The 17878-nt window shown below is 48.8% G+C and overlaps 1 protein-coding gene across 3 annotated transcripts in view; it reads left to right on the top strand.

Annotated features, from left to right (window-relative positions):
- Positions 1-14753, top strand: part of MAPK4 (mitogen-activated protein kinase 4) — a 42410-nt gene extending 27657 nt beyond the window's left edge. For all 3 annotated transcript variants that reach the window (XM_086771217.1, XM_086771216.1, XM_086771215.1), the window contains 4 exons: positions 2347-2491; positions 7577-7738; positions 9811-10012; positions 11221-14753. In XM_086771217.1, coding sequence (XP_086627343.1) covers positions 2347-2491; positions 7577-7738; positions 9811-10012; positions 11221-11908 — 1197 coding nt within the window. In that variant the 3' untranslated portion in view covers positions 11909-14753. The remainder of the gene's footprint in view (positions 1-2346; positions 2492-7576; positions 7739-9810; positions 10013-11220) is intronic.
- Positions 14754-17878: the final 3125 nt, after the last annotated feature.

Here is a 17878-nt window from a genome sequence, read left to right as displayed (position 1 = left end):
TGGGAAAGGGAGGAAATTGATCCGGCCACAAATCGCCCTGGATCACTATCCGCAAAGTTTATTTTCTTAGGATTTTTCCAATAAATACCAACATCTCCATTGCTGGGAATAATTACAGTAGCTGAAAAGCTGCAGTCTGATCAGATAACGCCTGGGGGCTTTTGTGCCCGTTCTGATTCTGCAGCATTAGCAAAAATAAAACATCTTTAAATGAAACTTCTCAGTAATCAGTCTCCATTGCAACTTATCTCAAGAAGACCAAAATTAAAATGTTATTTTAAAAGCAAACCCTTTATGATTAAAGGCTTGATGACTTGCGCGTTTGGAAGTTGGAAGAAGAATCTGCATCGGGGCAAGACGAGTATTAAAAACCTGGTGATGGTGCACAAAGAAATCCCCCCGGTGCCGCGGGAGGAGGGGAGGGTGGCACATCCTCCGCTGCGGAAGGATGCTCGGAGACACCGGCCCGTGTGCCTTGGGAAACTAGAGGGGTAAAAAGTCCTGTTGCGTCTTTGCGCCAGCCCTTTTCATCGTGAGCAATAAAGAGCAAAAAAAGAATTAGGAGTAAGAACTAAAATAAATAAAATTGACCTGGCTGCATAATTTCTGATGGGAGAACTGCAGTTGTATTGCAACTGAAAAGAGTTTATGGAACTTAAACTTAGGATGGAGTTTTTGAATGAGTTTTTATGGTCTTCTTGCATTTTCATACCCTCCAAATGTTTAATGACATTTAAATGCAATTCAACTTTACAATTTCATTTTATTTTGTCTTTTCTACCGCATTTCAATCTACCTTGTTCTGCTAATGCGTGATATTTAATACAGAAGACACTACTTAGGAATATTCCAACATTATCCTGATGAAATCACCATTCACGTCCAGCCCCGGCATGGCACCCGCGCATCCGGAGCTTGGCTGGCGAGGGGCGCTGGGACATCCCTTACGATGCCAGCGTCATTTACAGGCTTGAACGCATCCCCTTGATTTCAGCAAGAGCTGCTTGAGCGCTTGGCACTTGTGTTAAATCTCCCGGGTGAGTTCAGGAACTGGAGGGCTGCGGTCCAAAGAGACGGCAGCGCTCGGTCTTTGTCCCGTGAGGTGCTGCTGAGGGCACCTCCTTTAAAACCAAGTCAAGCATCCCCACCGACCATCCTCATTGTAAGCAAAGTAGGACGGAGGACAAAGAGGCGATGCTGGGGCCCGAGGGACTGGGCGGTGAGGGAGAGAGGCGGTTTATTAGGCAGGAACGGCTCGGTGCAGAAAGGACAGGGTTTCTTAGCTCTTCATCAGCTAGCTAATCCCCAGAAGGGCTTTCCCACTTATCCCTTGGCTTCCTATTTTCAAGACTCTTAACTAGGAGCCCTTGCAGGGCTGTGTGACGTGCTTGGTGATGCTTTAAGACATCAGCTGCTCCAGGAGCCTTTCCTCCCACGTGGTGGAAGGATTTTTAGATTTTCCTCCGTAAATCTGTTTTTCTGCCCGTCCCCTCGTTCTCCTCTTTATTACGAGATCCCACATCTGAGATGATCCCATCCCTCCGAGATGCTGTGTGGGCTCATCCGCAGTTCCCGGCACACACCTCAAACCAAACGGGTTCCCCCACGGCAGCATCCCGAGGATGCAGGCAGGACGAACTCGCCTGGCTTCTGCGCGAGGCCGGATCCTGCTGAGAGCGTCAGCATCAGTGCTGGCAGTTGGACTTGTGGGAATTCAGCGCTGCGTGGGTTGCTGTTACCGGCGGTGTAGGTAGCCACAGAGGGACTATAGATACAGGCTTAACTAGAGATGGAACTGGCAAAAGATTGCAGACTGGTAATGTTTGGAAATCCAGGCACGGTGGTTACGGGTACTGAGCTGGGAAAGGGCTTCCTTCACACACCGGTGGGTTGCAGCTGGGACCCAGCAAAGTACTTTCATAACATGCTTAACCTCAGAATATCTCAGATGGTCGAACTGGGATTTATTTAATTCATCTAAGTCCTCTGACAGTGACCTGAAATAACTTTTGCAGGTATGATCTGCAATTCTGTGCTAGTAAAGCCATCTGTCCTTTGCAGAAGGTGCTTCGGTACGACAGAGACAAGCAGCAAATCAGTTTTGGGGGAGCAGCAACTGCTTTGCCTCCTGGAGCACTGAAGCAACGCATGTTTCCAGAGAAGTACGTCTCACCTCTTTGCTTCCCGCAGGATACACAGCCACAGCCCACCACAGAAGCAGCACAAGCGCGCTGGGCAGGTTTCTCTACAAGATCTGACGGTGGGGCCAGGCAGAGAGGGATGACCAGGGAGGAGCAGGGGAGCTCTCCTGCAAGGTTCCTGATGTCTCTGTCTCTGCTTTTTCAGGGTTACCTTTCTGAAGGCTTGGTAACAAAATGGTATCGCTCCCCTCGCCTCCTCCTCTCGCCAAACAACTACACCAAAGCCATCGACATGTGGGCAGCCGGCTGCATCCTGGCTGAGATGCTGACGGGAAGGATGCTTTTCGCTGGTAGGTTTCTGGCTGCCATTGATTCATTTTCTTCCTCCCTCCCTCCTTTCTTGCTGCCCGATTCCAAGGCTTTTTAGCGTGGCAGAGGGAATTCCCCTCTCTTTGTAGCCAGCATCAGTACAGGGATCCCATAGTTGGTCGTTAGACATGAGACTAGTCTCCAGACCACTTGCACAACCTCTGCTCTTAGAGGGTCCCTAGTTTGGTGCAAATATCCCTGGTACAGGCAGGCCTGGAGAAGAGTTACCATCTTGATTTTCACTCTGCCTTCTTATGATAGCCTGGGATGGACACAGGGTGGTACGGGTGTGATGGCACCCGGTGGGACGCCAGTGGACGGTGGGGTGTCCGATGCTGGCCAGGGTCAACGGTGCCTCTGTGCTACGCCTTGCGGGGCCGGGACGAAAGCAAAACCCCAAACAAAGAACAATTCATACAAAAAAAAGAGCTTTTTGTTGGGAGGAAGGATGCTAAAAAAAAAAATCATAGGGTGGAGTATAAGGACAGCAGATAATGTGGCCCTGTCCCCAGCGGTTTTCTGCTCTGTGCTATGGATTTTAATTGTGATTGTTGTCTTCAAGGTATTTATTTTCTTTGAGGGCAGACATTTGAGTGCCACTACCCATTTTCAGCTTTTTTCAGGATTTTCTTATGAGCAGGTGTTGGAGTTGTAAAGGTGCAGTGCAAGGAAAAGACAAAAAAAGCACAGCAAGGAGCTGTGCAGCATTTGAAGCTCAGCTCTGATCTCTTGAGAAGCAAATCTTTGTTTAATAAAATTTTAAAAAATTTTTAAAATGCTACTGCAGGGTGCAAAGCTGTGCTTCCCAAACTGAGATGCGGAGCCGCTCATTCAGGAGTGAAGGAGACGCTCTCCTGCTATCAGAGCAGCTGCCTCCCTGCCCAGGGTCTGCAGCGACGCTCCTCCTTGGTTGTCTCTGCCACCACCCAGTAGCGTTTTGAATGACAAGATTTAACGCATTTCGTGAGCAGCTGTTCGCAGAGTTGTGTAAATAAATAATTAGACCCATTAATAATGGAAAAGGACACTTTCTTCACAAATATTTCAATGCTCTGCAGCCAGTGCTTGACTGCAGCTGCTCTGTCGCTCCTTCCCCGTTTCTGCTTGCAGCTTCTGTATTTCTTTTGTGAAAGCTGAAAATGAAGCCGTCGGTATCATTTCAAAGAAATCATTAAAATTGTCTCCCTTTCCTTCCTTCCCTCCTCTTGTCCTCGGTCTCCCCTCCCCAAAATTATCAAGTCCAGGGACTTCAGCTCTGAAAATCATGCATCAGAGGTGGCTGCTCCTGCTGCCTCCCTGGGATCTGTGCCAGGAGCGGAGACGTCTCCACGTCCCACTTGTCCCTGCAGATGGCAGGGTCCTGGTCTTGCAAGAGTTGCACTGGACCGGAGCAAGACATCACCTCATATTAAACTGGGTGTAGCTGGACCCCCAGGGAAATTCTTTTGGACAATCTCTCTTTTCCCATACTTGCCTCTCATAGCCAACTGCAAAGCAAGACCAGGTCCTTCTGTGGCCATCCTCACCATAGCACCCAAGCACACATCTATATTCTGGTTTTCCAGACTGTGCTTGTCCCCTGTCTCAGCCCCAGCTTGGGTTTTGTGCTGTTTGTGGACCCCAGGGCAGAAGTTACGTTGGCAGACACCAACCGTCTGCTGCCTAGGTGGCCAAGCTGCTCCTTACAGCTCCCGTCATGGTCAAGGCAGAGGCAGAGGCAGCTCCAGGATGTGATTCATCTGGCCTTTGTAAGTTGTCTGCCTTAAGTGAGATTGACTGTGCCTTAGAAATATTTATTTTTCCACTACTACGCATAAAGAGCATCTGGAGAACGTGCTGGTGTTGCACATGGCTACAGGTGAGATCCGTCCTGTCCCGGCTGCCCCGGTCTGATGTCCCAGAGCAGCCATACGGGAACCTGCTTTACAGACTGGTTCCTGAGAGTCCACAGCAGGTTAGAGATCAGGAGATGGGGTCTGACAGATCGCAGACTGGGCTCAGCTAGACAAGAGCATCCCTGTTCTCTGCTGTCCACCCCTGTGCAATCGCTTAATAATCCCCGAGATGATGGCAAGATAAGGATACTTAGTTAATGGGTGGGGATCAAAACTGGAGCTCAAAATACATATTCCTTTCGGGTTGCTTTAAAAATAGTCTGTCGAGTTGTTACAGAAACGTCTTGGCTCTGTGCCCCATTTTCCTGGCTTTGTCCTATACCAGTAAGTAAAGCAGAGCTGGGGCGGGAGCCCGGCAGTGGGGGGAAGCCCATGGCGTCCCATGCCACGTACCATCTTTCATCTCCTGGTGCCAAAGAGGAGAAGAATAAAAACCCAGGCACTCAGAACAGCTAAAACTGGCAAACACTTGCACGACAGTGGGGGTTCATCTTTACTTTTCCTTTTCTCTTTGCTTGGGAGAAGGAGTTTGTCCCTGGCCAGATGCAGCCACGCTCTGCGGCTGCAGGATGAGACTTTTGGAGAGTCCTGGGTCGCCGGCAAGCACCCTGTGGGAAATAACAGCGATGCAGTTCCCAGAAAGTTGCAAACCTCCCATAATTGCCTTACACTGGATAGATCAGTTTTTGAGTATCCGTCAGCAGCACAATTTAAATTGGGTGCTTAGCATAAGTCAATATAATCAACTCAGTGCTCGGTCTGGGGTGCTTAAGAAACACAGTTCAATTAAGGTGATCGATTATTAGGAACAGATGTCACTCACTGCTTTCATGCTGGTACTCAAGTTAACGAGCTCCCGGCAGAGCGAGACCCCCCAGCCCCCTTGCCCTCCCCACAGCCCCTTCCGTTCTCAGGAGAACCTTTGGGTTTGGCAGAGCCCCAGAGGGCACAAGAAATTTGGCTAGCCCAGAGCTCGCAGGAGCGTAGCGCATCTCCAACAGCTAAAATGTGGTGCGCAGACTTTTAGAGAGCTCCCCATCACGAGCAGCGTGGAAAACAGGGAAGAGCATCCGTAACTGAGCGCCTACAGCTCCCTCCAGTGACTTCTCCACCCTCTGCTGCCGAAGCGTGTCTGAAAGCATTGCCAGTGGAAGCAAGAAAAAACAGGAGAAAGAAAAAAGCTGCCTGTCCTCACAGATCTCCGTGGGGATCACGAGTGGGGCCGTGCCTGTCACCAAGAGCTAGGAAGTGGTGTGGTGGCTTATCCCATGGGATCCATCCTCCATCCCAGAGGAGCTGCTAGCAGGGTTTGGGTGCTCACCCAGGACTTGGCTGCAAGCCCGGGGAGGGGTTCCCTTTTCCAGGACATGATGCAGAGCTCCTCATTCCCTGCTTGGGTAACGACAGTGTGTTGCATTTATTCTGTCTGTAGTTCGTGTTTCTCTTTTCAGGGATTAATGCCTCCAGAAGATCCCTAGGAATTACATAAACAGAGGATAATGGTGGGGAATTGGGTTCTTGAGAGCTATAATTCAACGCTTCCAGTGTTGCATTAGCAGTTTCTTTGTGTAACTAAACACGGAGCCTTTCAGCTGCCAGGTACCTTCAGTGGCTGGAGCTGCACTGGGAGAACAGCTACGAAGCCTTGGTGACTTCTAATACCCTGTAATTTTGACCACAATTTGGGAATTGGGGTGACTAACAAGGTGTTTGTTCCCTGATGGTCATCTTTGGTTTCGCATGGAGCCATGCAGTGAACCTCTAGATGACCTAAAATTCATTTTTCTATAGGAAAGTGAATTCTTTTGCCCAGGATTGATATTAGGAGGGTGTCCCTCTGTCTTTTGTGCTTTTTCTATTGCTCTGTCTTCTGACGCTTTGTTCTGAGCAGACGTGTGATGTGATGGTGACCAGCTGTGCTAACGTCAGTGTTGGTTTGGGGTTGTCTAAGTTCATAACCATGTCCTGGCTCGGAGCTCTGCCATTTGGGTGAAAGTTGGCATGACTGCATTGAACCAAACCATGTTGGAGTGATGAGGCCATGACGGATGGAGACCCTTTCCCAACCTCGAGGTTTGGACCTACTCTTGCCCAAGAAGGCTGCGTTTGGAGTCAGCTCTGGGGATATGAGTCTGGAAACCTCCTGCAGACCTGCAGGGATCTCTGGGGTGGGGAGGGCAGCACCTGCGAGGTGCCAGGGACCTCCAAAGGGACAGGGTTGCCTGAGGGCTTGAAGCCAGTGATGGTCTCCACCATGCCCTACAAGCTGGCCTCTCCGCCTTCCCTGCAGACTGATGGGAAGTGCTGTGCCATAAATGAGGTTCCCTCCTCTTGCTGTGGATCAGCCAGGTGCTGCTTGCCGGTGAAGTAGCCTGAAATCCATCAGTGGGACAGCGAGGGGCTTGCTATCCCCAAAATCCCCATTGGTTTGTCTGCCGCAGCCATCTTGCTGTCTTAATGGATAGTCCTGCCTCTACTGACAGAATATTTACAGCTGGCTTTTCTGGCAGACAGAAAATCGATAGTGCGACTCAGTATTTCTGCCGGGCTGCTTCTCTGTACACGTAGGAAGCTGGAAATCAGCTGCAGAGCTCTTGGTCACATCCAGTAGCGTGCTAAAGAATGGGATTAACGTTCATTAATGAGGTGCTTGGCTCCGCTCCGCTGGCGCTGCCGCTTCTCTCCTCTCGCTGGTAGACAGTCCCGAGCGGGGGCTTAGGGGTGCGTGGGTAAATACGTCCTGAAGGAAGAGGATTTAAAACATATGATCCCCACAACCGCTATGATCATCCTTGACTTGGTGCCCAGCAGCCAGATAGGACCCGGTCAGAAAACGCCTTTCCTGTCAGGAGAGCGCAGCGGTCAGGCACTTTGCGAGCCCTGGAGCTGGGTTCACGATGGTCTTGTTAGCGTTGGGGTTGTGGCAGCGCTGTTTGTCGCTGCCGCACAGAGGGGCTTTGTTTCTCGGTGTAGCACAGCGTGTGGCAGGGACACGTGGTGACGGCATTGGGCACTGCCCCGCCTGGCAGGGACCTCACCGATGGATGATAGCTCCCATGCCCTCTGATTCTTTTCAGAGGGGTGGCCATGCAGGAGGGTGGCCGATAATACCAACCCTCCCCTGATTTAACTTCTGGGTTTCACCTCACTGCCTGTTTTCTGCCCATTTAGGGGGTCACGAGCTGGAACAGATGCAGCTTATTCTGGAGACGATCCCCGTTATCCACGAGGAAGACAAAGAGGAGCTGCTCAAAGTGATGCCCACGTTCATCAACAGCACCTGGGAAGTGAGGAAGCCGCTGCGCAAGCTGCTCCCTGAAGTGGACAGTGAAGGTACCGTGGTGTCTGCTGGCTTCGGCAGTGTCCTTCTCCTGGGACTTCCCCCGGCTGTGGTGTTTTCAGACCTATTTCCCCAGAGGGTCACAGGAATTGTCCTCTAGGGCCAAGTGCACAAACACTAGTGAATGGGATTCAGATATCTGGGGGTCTGCGGTGCATGGTCCCACCTGTAGCTCACGTGTCCTCACCACTGTCCCACCAGGTCCTGCTTGTTGTCCCACCAAGGACAGTGTGGGCTGCAGGACAGCGCTCATGATGCAGTAGCTTTCTCACAGGTAGCTTGTACGGAAATAGGGCTGAAATAGTCTTCCAAGTCTATTTCCAGACACTCTCAAGGTGCATCCCGGCCTTCCCATGTTTCTTCTTGAGCTTAAGTGAGGATTCAGCCCAGAGATTATTTTCAAACCCTGTTCATTTTCTTGCTGTGCCATTTGGATGAATGCAATTATATGTAGTGCAAGAAAGTGCTTTTCCTTCAGAAATATCTGAACTCCATGAGGTCGTTGCTACAGGCAGAAACGTTGTCCAGGTGCTCCAAGGCTTGGACATCACACAGCATTGGGCTGTTGCATCCTGCAGTGCTCAAATACCACTTCAGCCACTTCCCTCTTTTGGCTAAAGCTTAAAAAAAAAAATCAGCACTGTGTTGTGAGAGGGCTACAAACCACAGGCTTTTGGACCTGAACTATTGCCTGGAGCAGCTTTGTAGGCAGCCAGAGGTGAGCAGGGTGGACGAGGGCACGTCAGCACTTCTGAGCTCCTTCCAAGGCTTAAACCGTGCTGGTGGACCTGGCCACCTGCTTTTGGGAAGACATCAAAGCCGAGCCCAACTTATCTTTGCTGGCGTAACTCTGTCCGCTATATGGGCTTGGCAACATGATTCCCATAGACCTGGCTTACCCAGGGACCGTGTCAGCCGCTGGCAAGCAGGAATGGATTTATTCCCTGTCGTTACTGCGGGAAGAAAGGTCACCTGCGTCCCCGTACATAATTCATTGACATTTTCCTGCCTCTGTGACCCATAATATATTGTAATATGTAACTCGTGATATATCATATCACCATGCGTCTTGCCCGCAGTCAGTGACCTTATGAAGCTATTGATTCCTTCCTACTTAATTAGTCCAAGCAGTGAAATAATCCCGTGTGAGACAATTGGATATTGGTTAATGTTTAAGCACTGAGGCAATAGGTATGGCCCTTCCTTTCTGCTGAGCGATTTTGCCTGTAAAGAAACAGTTTCATTCACACAATTAAGTCTTTTGTTTCTGAAGGTACGATGCAAAAGATGTATCTGAAGAAAGGTGTATTCCTATTTGTGTTATCTGAACTCTAAGGGACTCTTCCATGCACCAAGAATCAGCTTAATAAGCAACACCTTTAATGACAGGATTTGATCTTTTCACATAACCTCGGTAAAAGGAACCATCAGAGAAATCACAGCAGACCCTCTGTGTTTGGATTTAATTCTAGTCGCTTGAATTGCACTTAATTTTCTGCTTCATTGTCATAGAAAGAGTTGATGCTCCACAGCCTTTCTAAAATATTTTTAGGCACTCAGAATTCTTTAAATATTAATGGGCAAAATAATTCTGTCGTGTTGGTCATGCTGAAGAATTTTTAAAATTGCACTTCAAATCTGATCCCGCTTCAGTTGCACATAATCAGTTGTCTGAAATGCAGTGTGGGTCTGAGAGTGTGGAATCACACCTCCTCATACCATCCAAAAGTCTTTTTGGGGTACAAGCTTAGCATTCTAGCACCAGGTCTAACACGTACGTGCGGTCCTGTGGAGGTGTGATGCTTGCACCGTCATTTCTCCTGCCTTGCTAGATGAACTGATACCTGCGAGTGCAGGATTGCTCCACTGCCAGCACACAGCTCCCGGGGGCAGAGATGGATGCAGGAGGGACAGAGGTGCCTGTTTTAGATGCACACGGGATGTGACCTTTAATTCCTTCCTTACTTCGAGGGGGTTTGTTATGGGGGATTCAAGTGGCTCGTCCTGAAAAGGAAGCTGGTTTGCTTTTGAGGAATTAGTGAGCTTGTTTCTCTCTGCTTCACAGCTATTGATTTTCTGGAGAAAATACTGACATTTAACCCTATGGATCGATTAACGGCCGAGATGGGTCTGCAGCATCCTTACATGAGTCCGTATTCCTGTCCCGAGGACGAACCGGTGTCTCAGCATCCGTTCCGGATTGAGGACGAGATTGATGATATTTTACTGATGGAAGCCAACCAGAGCCAGATGTCTAACTGGGACAGGTACGGTACCCAGGGCTGGGACAGAGACCAGTTACTGCCTTAAATTCTTTAGGCAGAACTTGACTGGTGGGTGTCTGACCTGCTGTTGATTGGGTTCAGTCACACGTGCTCCAGACCCACATACGACACCTGCTTTTCCTTCTTCATGCCATACTGTAACTCTAGCCCAAGCTGGCGCCTTGCTGAAGCCAACGAGAGGTTCGTCATTGATTTCCACAGGGAGCAGATGTTGGGTCTGCACGTTCCAGTTACTGGGTTTCTTTTTGCTCGTGGTTTTATTCACAGCCCATATTGTCTTCACTTGAGTTACATCTGTTTAAGTGACGCTGCAGTTCTTCCCTCTGTCCCTATAATACAAGTTATAAAATAATGTCATTCTTGTACCTTCTGGGGACCAGGCCTGATTTGGAGCTCTACATTTATCACTTTTCAAGTCACGTAAGCCCCAGAGGCCACAGATCTGGGGTCTTTTAAAACATCCTTAATTGTGTTGACTTTTAAGTGATTTGCTGAAAGTTGTACAGGAAGTTTAGAGCAGATCAAAGCCCTGAGCTGAGGTCTCTCATGTCCTAGATGATTACCCCAGTTACTACACCAGTACCAGTACCGGAGCAGGTAGGACAAAATAAGCAGCTAAGAATTAACAAGGTTCATTTTCCTATAGAGCTCCTTCCAGCTGAGCAAGGTGAGCTGGCTGAGGATGTCTGCAGCATTGTTCCTCTCTGCACAGCAATTAAATCTCCTCGCCTTCTTAATCCACTATATTTCACCAGCATTGAAAAAATAATCTGAATAAATCCCTTGCCTTCACTATTAATCTCTTCGCCTGAGAGAACAAGTATCAGGATGGAAGCTGGGGGGCACAACCAAGTAAATTAGGTAAAGAGGGAAGCTGGAAGCTTCAGGATATCTACCTTCAGTGTATCCCCACAGCTCCAGCATTCCTGACCGTTACAGTCCCCAAAGCAGCAAATCAGCTGCTGGAGGTCACCTTGTCACCCTTTCTTGGTGTGACACAAGAAGCTGGGACCTAAACTGTTGGTCCTGCCACTTGGCTGGGGACCTGCCCTGCTATAGGGCTGTAAATTTTGCAACACAAGCTGAGTGTTTTGGAGACGGGAAATGATTTTGCCTGTGTGTTGTGGGATGCCTGAATAATGTTTCATTGCCAGGACAATGTATGTCTAATAGCAGCGTGTCTTTCACAGGTACCACGTCAGCCTCTCCTCTGATTTGGAATGGAGACACGATAAATACCACGACATGGATGAGGTTCAGCGGGACCCCCGGGCAGGGTCTGAATCCATCGCTGAAGAAGCACAAGTTGATCCACGGAAATATTCACAAAGCAGCTCGGAGAGGTTCTTGGAGCTATCTCACTCATCCATGGACCGAGTATTTGATGCTGACTGCGGGAAATCCTGTGATTACAAAGTGGGGTCACCTTCCTACTTGGACAAATTGCTGTGGAGAGACAATAAGCCCCACCACTACTCAGAGCCCAAGCTGATTTTAGATTTATCCCACTGGAAAAGAGCAACCATAGCACCCACAGCTGAGCTAGCACTGGAAGAAGAACCATCCAACCTCTTTCTGGAGATTGCTCAGTGGGTGAAGAGCACGCAGGTGGGTCTTGAGTGTTCCAGTCCTCTTCCGGAGATTCAAGAACGGACCCTGCCATCTTCTCCTCACCATCTCCACAAAGAACCCACAGAGGTGAACAGTGGAACAGACCCTGAGTTTGACTTGGACGTCTTCATCTCCAGGGCGCTGAAACTTTGCACAAAACCTGAGGATCTTCCAGACAACAAGCTCAATGACATAAACGGGGCCTGCATATCCGAGCACCCCGGTGAGATTGTACAAACAGAGGTGTACCAGAAAGAGCGATGGTGAGGAGCCCACACCCGGCAAACCTTGCTGTATCTCCCTGTTCCTCTCTGATGGTGTGGCCATTGCCCGGGGCTGAGTGGCTTCCGTCTGTCATTGAGCATCCATTTTTTACACTAATCTGAATGCGCCTTTTTCTGAAAAGGCAAGCACAAACCACATGCCCCTTTTGATGCCTTAGAAATACCTTTAAGGGAATCAAGAGGTGTGAATGAAATACCAAGTTCTTACACTGCCTTAACACTCTTGCCTTGCAATCTCTGGGACTTGTTTGAAACTTAAATGTACAAGGGCAGGATGACAGTACATGATAAGTTTGCAAACAGAAGTCAAATCAACTTCTTTTCCTTTCTTTTCCTATAGCATCTTAAAAGGACGAGGACAAAATCAGCATTTTCGTAATGGTCAGATACCCTCCTGGTTTGAGGGGTTCCCAAAATGCCAAACTTTGAGCTCCTCTGAGGCACCTGTGTGAGTGCAGGCGGTACGGAGAGAAGCGATGCCAGGCAGTGCCCGTGGTCAGCCGTCAGTCAGCAGAGAATGGAACTAGAGGTAGAATTTGGCCACCAGACAGAAAATAACTCTTTGAGAATGTTAATGGGGAAGGAATTTGACCTGCAAAATATGGACCACTTGGGATTTTATTTTCCTGACTGGAAGACAAAATTTTTGCTAAGCACCTTCTCCTTCTTTGGTTTCCCGCACATAAATTCTCCCTTCTTTTGCACAGGGTGGATCTGAGCTCTGCAAGTACTTAGGAGGCCCCACAGGATGCATGTCAGTGTCACAGCCTGGTGCTGCGAGCCCTGTCTCGGGCAGCTGCCCAGCAGGCCAGCAAATTCTGGTGGTAGGGGCTGGGCAGGAGTGGAGAGCTAGAAGCAGGGTGTCTTACGGTGCAATGCTGCCTGGCACCACCAGCTACACAGACTCAGCAAGGGCACCCACCTTTGCTAATAAAAAAAAGGAATGAAAGGACTACTATTTTACCTTCTGACAAAGATGCTGTGAAGAAAACAACAGTTCCTGTGGCATTCAATTCGTAACTGGCCATGGGCACGTCAAAAAAAAAAAAACAACTCGCGTTTCTCCGAGGCACTTTGCTTTCCAGCTTCTTTGGAAGATGCTGGTGTCAACAGGCAGCCGAGCGCGGTTTGTAAATAGACACAAACACAACTGATCTACTGTAACTTCTGTTTTCATCCACACTTCTGAGCACCTTAATAATTAATCAGCTAACAACGAGTTTGTATATGGAAGAAATGTTCTATAGTTGTATTTAATCAAACTCAGCAGTTTTTAAAATGGAAAACCTGTAAGTAGTGTCATAAAAGCCAACGTCTGGTCTCCTTGCCGTCTTGTCACTGTGCTCCCCAGCACGGCGGCGCTGCTTCCATTTGTAAAAGAGAAACTACTGTACTTAGGAACACCAAGGTCCATATTTAACTATTGTTATGAATTATGAAATATTTCTACCCTTTTAACAAGCAATCGACTAAAAGTTCTGAGATGTGAAGAAAACTTGTGTGAGACTGGGATGATAACTAACAGCAGCATTTACTATATTAACCCTGATTTCTGATCTTGGTGGGATCAGGTACAGGTTTAGCTGTAGGAGAGCTTCTGCAAGGCCCCGAGACTTGTTCTTACTGTGAAGATCTCTCCTTAGGCTGCCTGAAATGCCGTTACTCCAGCTGATTCACAGTGTAGGTGTGAAGGCTGCTGACTGCCTGGATGGGATGGGGTGGAAGTCCTGGGGCAGGGGTGGAGAAGGCGTCTGGAAGGCAAAGCCATTGGAGAAGGCATCTGGAAGGTAAAGCCATTGGGCTCTGGTCTTTGCTTTGAGTGTTTGGACATCCCCCACAGCGGTTTAGAAAGAGGAAACAAGGGAAAGACCAAAGGTTAGTTTCCAGTGTGTTGCAAATTATCGATATACCTCAACTAGAGTTCAGCACTTTTACTCGTGGTGGGAGAAATTCAGACGCTGAAGGAGTGGCCGCCCCTGCAGTAGAACAGATCCGAATCCGGCCTCAGCAGCCCACCACTCACCAGCCGTAGTCCTGCTCAGCTTCGCCGCGTGCCTGCCAACAGCCAGCAAAGGCTGGGAAGGGGATTGCCGGTGCTCGAGCGAGTGTGAGCCCAGAGAGGAAGAGGCAGCAGCCGCCGCCGCCGTTGTGCCCCGTCGCTCCCTGGTGCCACCCTGGGAGGAGCAGATAGCACCCCGCCCCTGATGGGAGATGCACAAACGCTGCAGCCGGAGGCATCAGCTGAAAATTAGATGCTTGGGAGCCGTCGGAGTTTAAACCTGAAGGATAAAATCAACAATGCGAGAGCCGACTTCTAAAACTCTCTTCTGACAGATTCAGCACCTATTTGCTACTGTTGGGTTAAACATGGAGAGGTGCTGAGACGTGAAATCAGCAGCAATCAAACCACGCCAGCGTTTTCCTCGGCGGATGTCAGTCGCCGCATCCTCTGCAACCAGAAGCCATTTTCCGTGGGTTGTTACATTCGGCCTGAACGTCTTCCCCAGGGACAATTTATTGTGGCCATGAAAGTAAGAGTTTTGCTTTTGAATATTATCTTCTTAGGAGGAGTGGGAGCTTGGGGGCCCACAGTTGAAGTCTAATATTAACTTTTTAAGAAGCAAACGGAGCTTGTTGCCGCTGCTCTGAATTTTCCATCTCAGTTCATAAGCTGTTATTTAACGTTGTTCCAAAACCTCAGCATCACGTGCTGGGAAAGTGGGGGAACAAGAGGGGTGGCTTTAGTTTGTACGCCTGAATGTGTGCAGCTGATCACAAGCCAGATGTATTTCTCCTCTACGACAATAAAATTTAAGGCCTGAGCCTTCTTTGCTTGGCATTGTGTAATTATTTTGCTTATTATGAGACTTGAAATGTTTATTCCTTTACTCGCATCTCGGTTTCTTCTGCAAATGAACACAAACACGTGAATTAGCACATGCATCACATGAACATTTGCATTCTGGAGTTGTTTGTTGTTGGGTGGCTTTTCACCGAGCTTTGCTATGGCTGGCGCCCTCCGCTGAGTGCTCAGGGTCAGGGGAGGGAATTGAGACCTCGCCACCAACACGGTTTGCTCCTGCAAACTGCTGCTTCTTGCAGGTGTTTGAAGAGTCATGTCAGTGCAAGGTTAACCATCGAGTATTTCAATAAATTTCCGCGCGTTACTGTTATTTGAAAAAGAGGAAAAAAGGAGCATTGCTGTCATTAATAATGTAGATGGTGTGGCAGTGGGAGATGGGTGGACGCCCTGGACTTAGAGGCATGTTGGCGTGGGTGTGCTGAGCAGAGGCAGGAGGGACCGAGGGTGCTGGTTGTGACTGCCGAAGCTCCGGAGTGAGCGATGTGGTCCTGTTTGGCGACGTGGAGAGGCGCCGCAACGACAACGCAGGGGACAGAAGCAGAGGAGCTGGAGATGTCTCCAAGCTGAGGAGGACCTCAAGTTTAGAGGCTGACCTTTAAGCCAGTGATCAGGTAGGTAAGTGCTCCTGTGGGTCCCCACCACGGCGGCCAGCCCTTTACATTGTTTTATTTGAAGAAGAGAGGGAGCAGCATCCACCCCACCCTGGACCTATGGGAGCTGCTCGTGGTGGCCCCCGTGCAGGAGTTTGCCCTGCCACCCACTGCCCTGGGGGCTGGGAATCCATCAGGGAGACGAGGGGGCAGCTGCTCTTAAAAACACCTTTAAATGTCAAAATGATGCCTCCGATGGTTCAGTTGCTGGCCCAGTTATTGTCCTTCCCCAGTCACAAATACGTGACTGTCTTTACTGCAGTTTATTTTGAACCATGTTGTGGTTCAGCAGCTATTAGACCATCGCAGACCTGCCTTAGCCAGATCTTCAGAGCTTCACCATTAGAGTCATGAAAAAATCAGCTACTTTTGGTTTTAGGGACATCCGGGGAAGTGTTTCCTCTGCAAAACACACCTGGATCCCAGAGTAAAACCACAACATAGCATCCATGAGTGTTAAGAGCGGAGCTGTTGGAGACTGGACTGCTAATGATCATTTCTGTCCCTTTTAACCCAAGGCAAGGACGTAGCTGAGCAATTTTTGATGCCACCACCTAACATTTTGGAGAGTTTGCGGTGAGAACACTGTACAGCGTGGCATGCAGTCATTTCAGGTCTGAAATGTTCTTTTTTTTTTTCTATTGATTGTAAGAGGAATTGAAGAGGACAAATAAACCATATGGTGTTTGCTTGTGAATAGCTGCCTTTGACATTTTGAAGGGCAGGGTTTGATTTTGAAGTGGTACAATAGTCAGGGGAATGTTGTCCTCTCAAAGCGCATCTTGGCTTTCCGAGACCGTGCTCATTTTGAACTGCCACCTGGCCGCTGTCGGAGCTGGTTCGTAATGACCACATTGCTAAATTCAAAGAGTAGGATTTATTTCTCAAAAAAAAAAAAGGAGAATCTGTCTTAAAAAGATGACCTTTTCTCACAGGGCCTTATCCCGTCGGCTCTTGGGTTGCAGCAGAATAGATTGCAACAAGAGGATTTCAAAAGGGTTGATGGATTTTGCAGTGAAAACAAGGTGGTTTAGGGAGTCTGTATAAATTTTTATTAAGCATTGGAGAGAATATACCCGAGTACATCTTTGACAGGACAGAATCTACCTAAAAATGTAATTAACTCCAGTGACTGATCACTGTTGCGTTGTTTGTGTGTACACACAGATGGCATATTGTGTTAAGTTTAAGCAATATATAATATTCCTCCCAGAAAACAGCAATAGATCTGGGTAAAGGTGTTTCAAAGCGTGATTTTGAACTCTCTGCTTACCCTCTGTGCTTTGGTGTCCACGGGTGAGAACCGCTCGGGGCACGTCTGATGGCTGCCCAGTGCCTGGGCTCCGTCCTCGTGTTCACGGGAATTTCTACCGAGGTTGTAGTGGTGGTGGTATCAATATCCGGGGCAAAATCTGGGGTAATTAAACAAAATTTCGATAATACAGACTGCAGAGTGGAGCGGGTAAGAATAACCGGTGGGTGGGATTGGCTCTGAGATCAGGGATAGCAGAGGGAAGAACTGTGATGTATTTGGGTTGTTTTTTTTAAGAATAAGGAGTTTCTCATGATATCCTATTTTTATACAGCTCCGCACTAGAAGGACCCTTTATAAAACTGATCTGAACAGCCTGAGTCTAGTGCCAAGTCTAGTGAAAACAGTCCACAGCAGAGCAGCCGAAACCTCGCAGCTTGGCTAAAACCAGTGTCACAAACCAGCTGCTAAGAAACGCAAAATCTTAAAACTCTGCAGAGCCTTCGCCGTGGTTATCGCAGTCACGGTTTTAAAATCTTGGGGCATTTCTTTTAGTCCCGTTGGCACTGTCCCCAAATCCTTCTGGCCACTGTTACTGCTTCAGTGCCAGCAAGAGCACGCAGGACAGAGCCACAGCAAAAAGCGTCTTCCCGTACACAAGCTCGGTGCTGCATCTCCCACATGTGAGAGGAAGGACGGCGAAAATGCAGTACCGAAGGGAGATGGGGTGGGGAAGAGAGCACATGGGCCTACAGAAGTGATGAATTCCCCTGCTGAGCCGTGCGCACAATAAGGGAAGGAAATTATTTCAGCCCGAAGCAGTTTTGCTCTGCGTTCTGTGAGGGATCTGTGCTTGTGAGCAGCTGGGTGTCGGGAAGATGCCGGTCATCCAGGTAAGTGGAAGGGGGAAAGTGGAAGGAAACATGGTGCGCAGGAACGGGGCTCAGCCAGGCACAGATCTGTGCACGTGTGCACGCATAGAAATGCCTCTGGGTCAGGCCTCTGGATCGGAAAGGTGCGTTTACATCCTTATAGATGCATCTTTCCCTCTCATCACAAATCTCAACCACATCTCTCCAGCCTCCTTTGCCTCCAGAGATGTTAATTCCTTCTCCGTAATGAGAGCTGCTTGGCACTGGTGTAGGAATAAAGAGACCAGGAGCCTGGGATACCCCAAAGCAAAGGCAG

The sequence above is a fragment of the Chlamydotis macqueenii genome, chromosome Z, assembly GCF_036417535.1.
Source record: "Chlamydotis macqueenii isolate bChlMac1 chromosome Z, bChlMac1.mat, whole genome shotgun sequence".
In the NCBI taxonomy this organism is placed as follows: domain Eukaryota; kingdom Metazoa; phylum Chordata; class Aves; order Otidiformes; family Otididae; genus Chlamydotis; species Chlamydotis macqueenii.
This window is presented reverse-complemented; position numbering and strand designations above follow the sequence as displayed.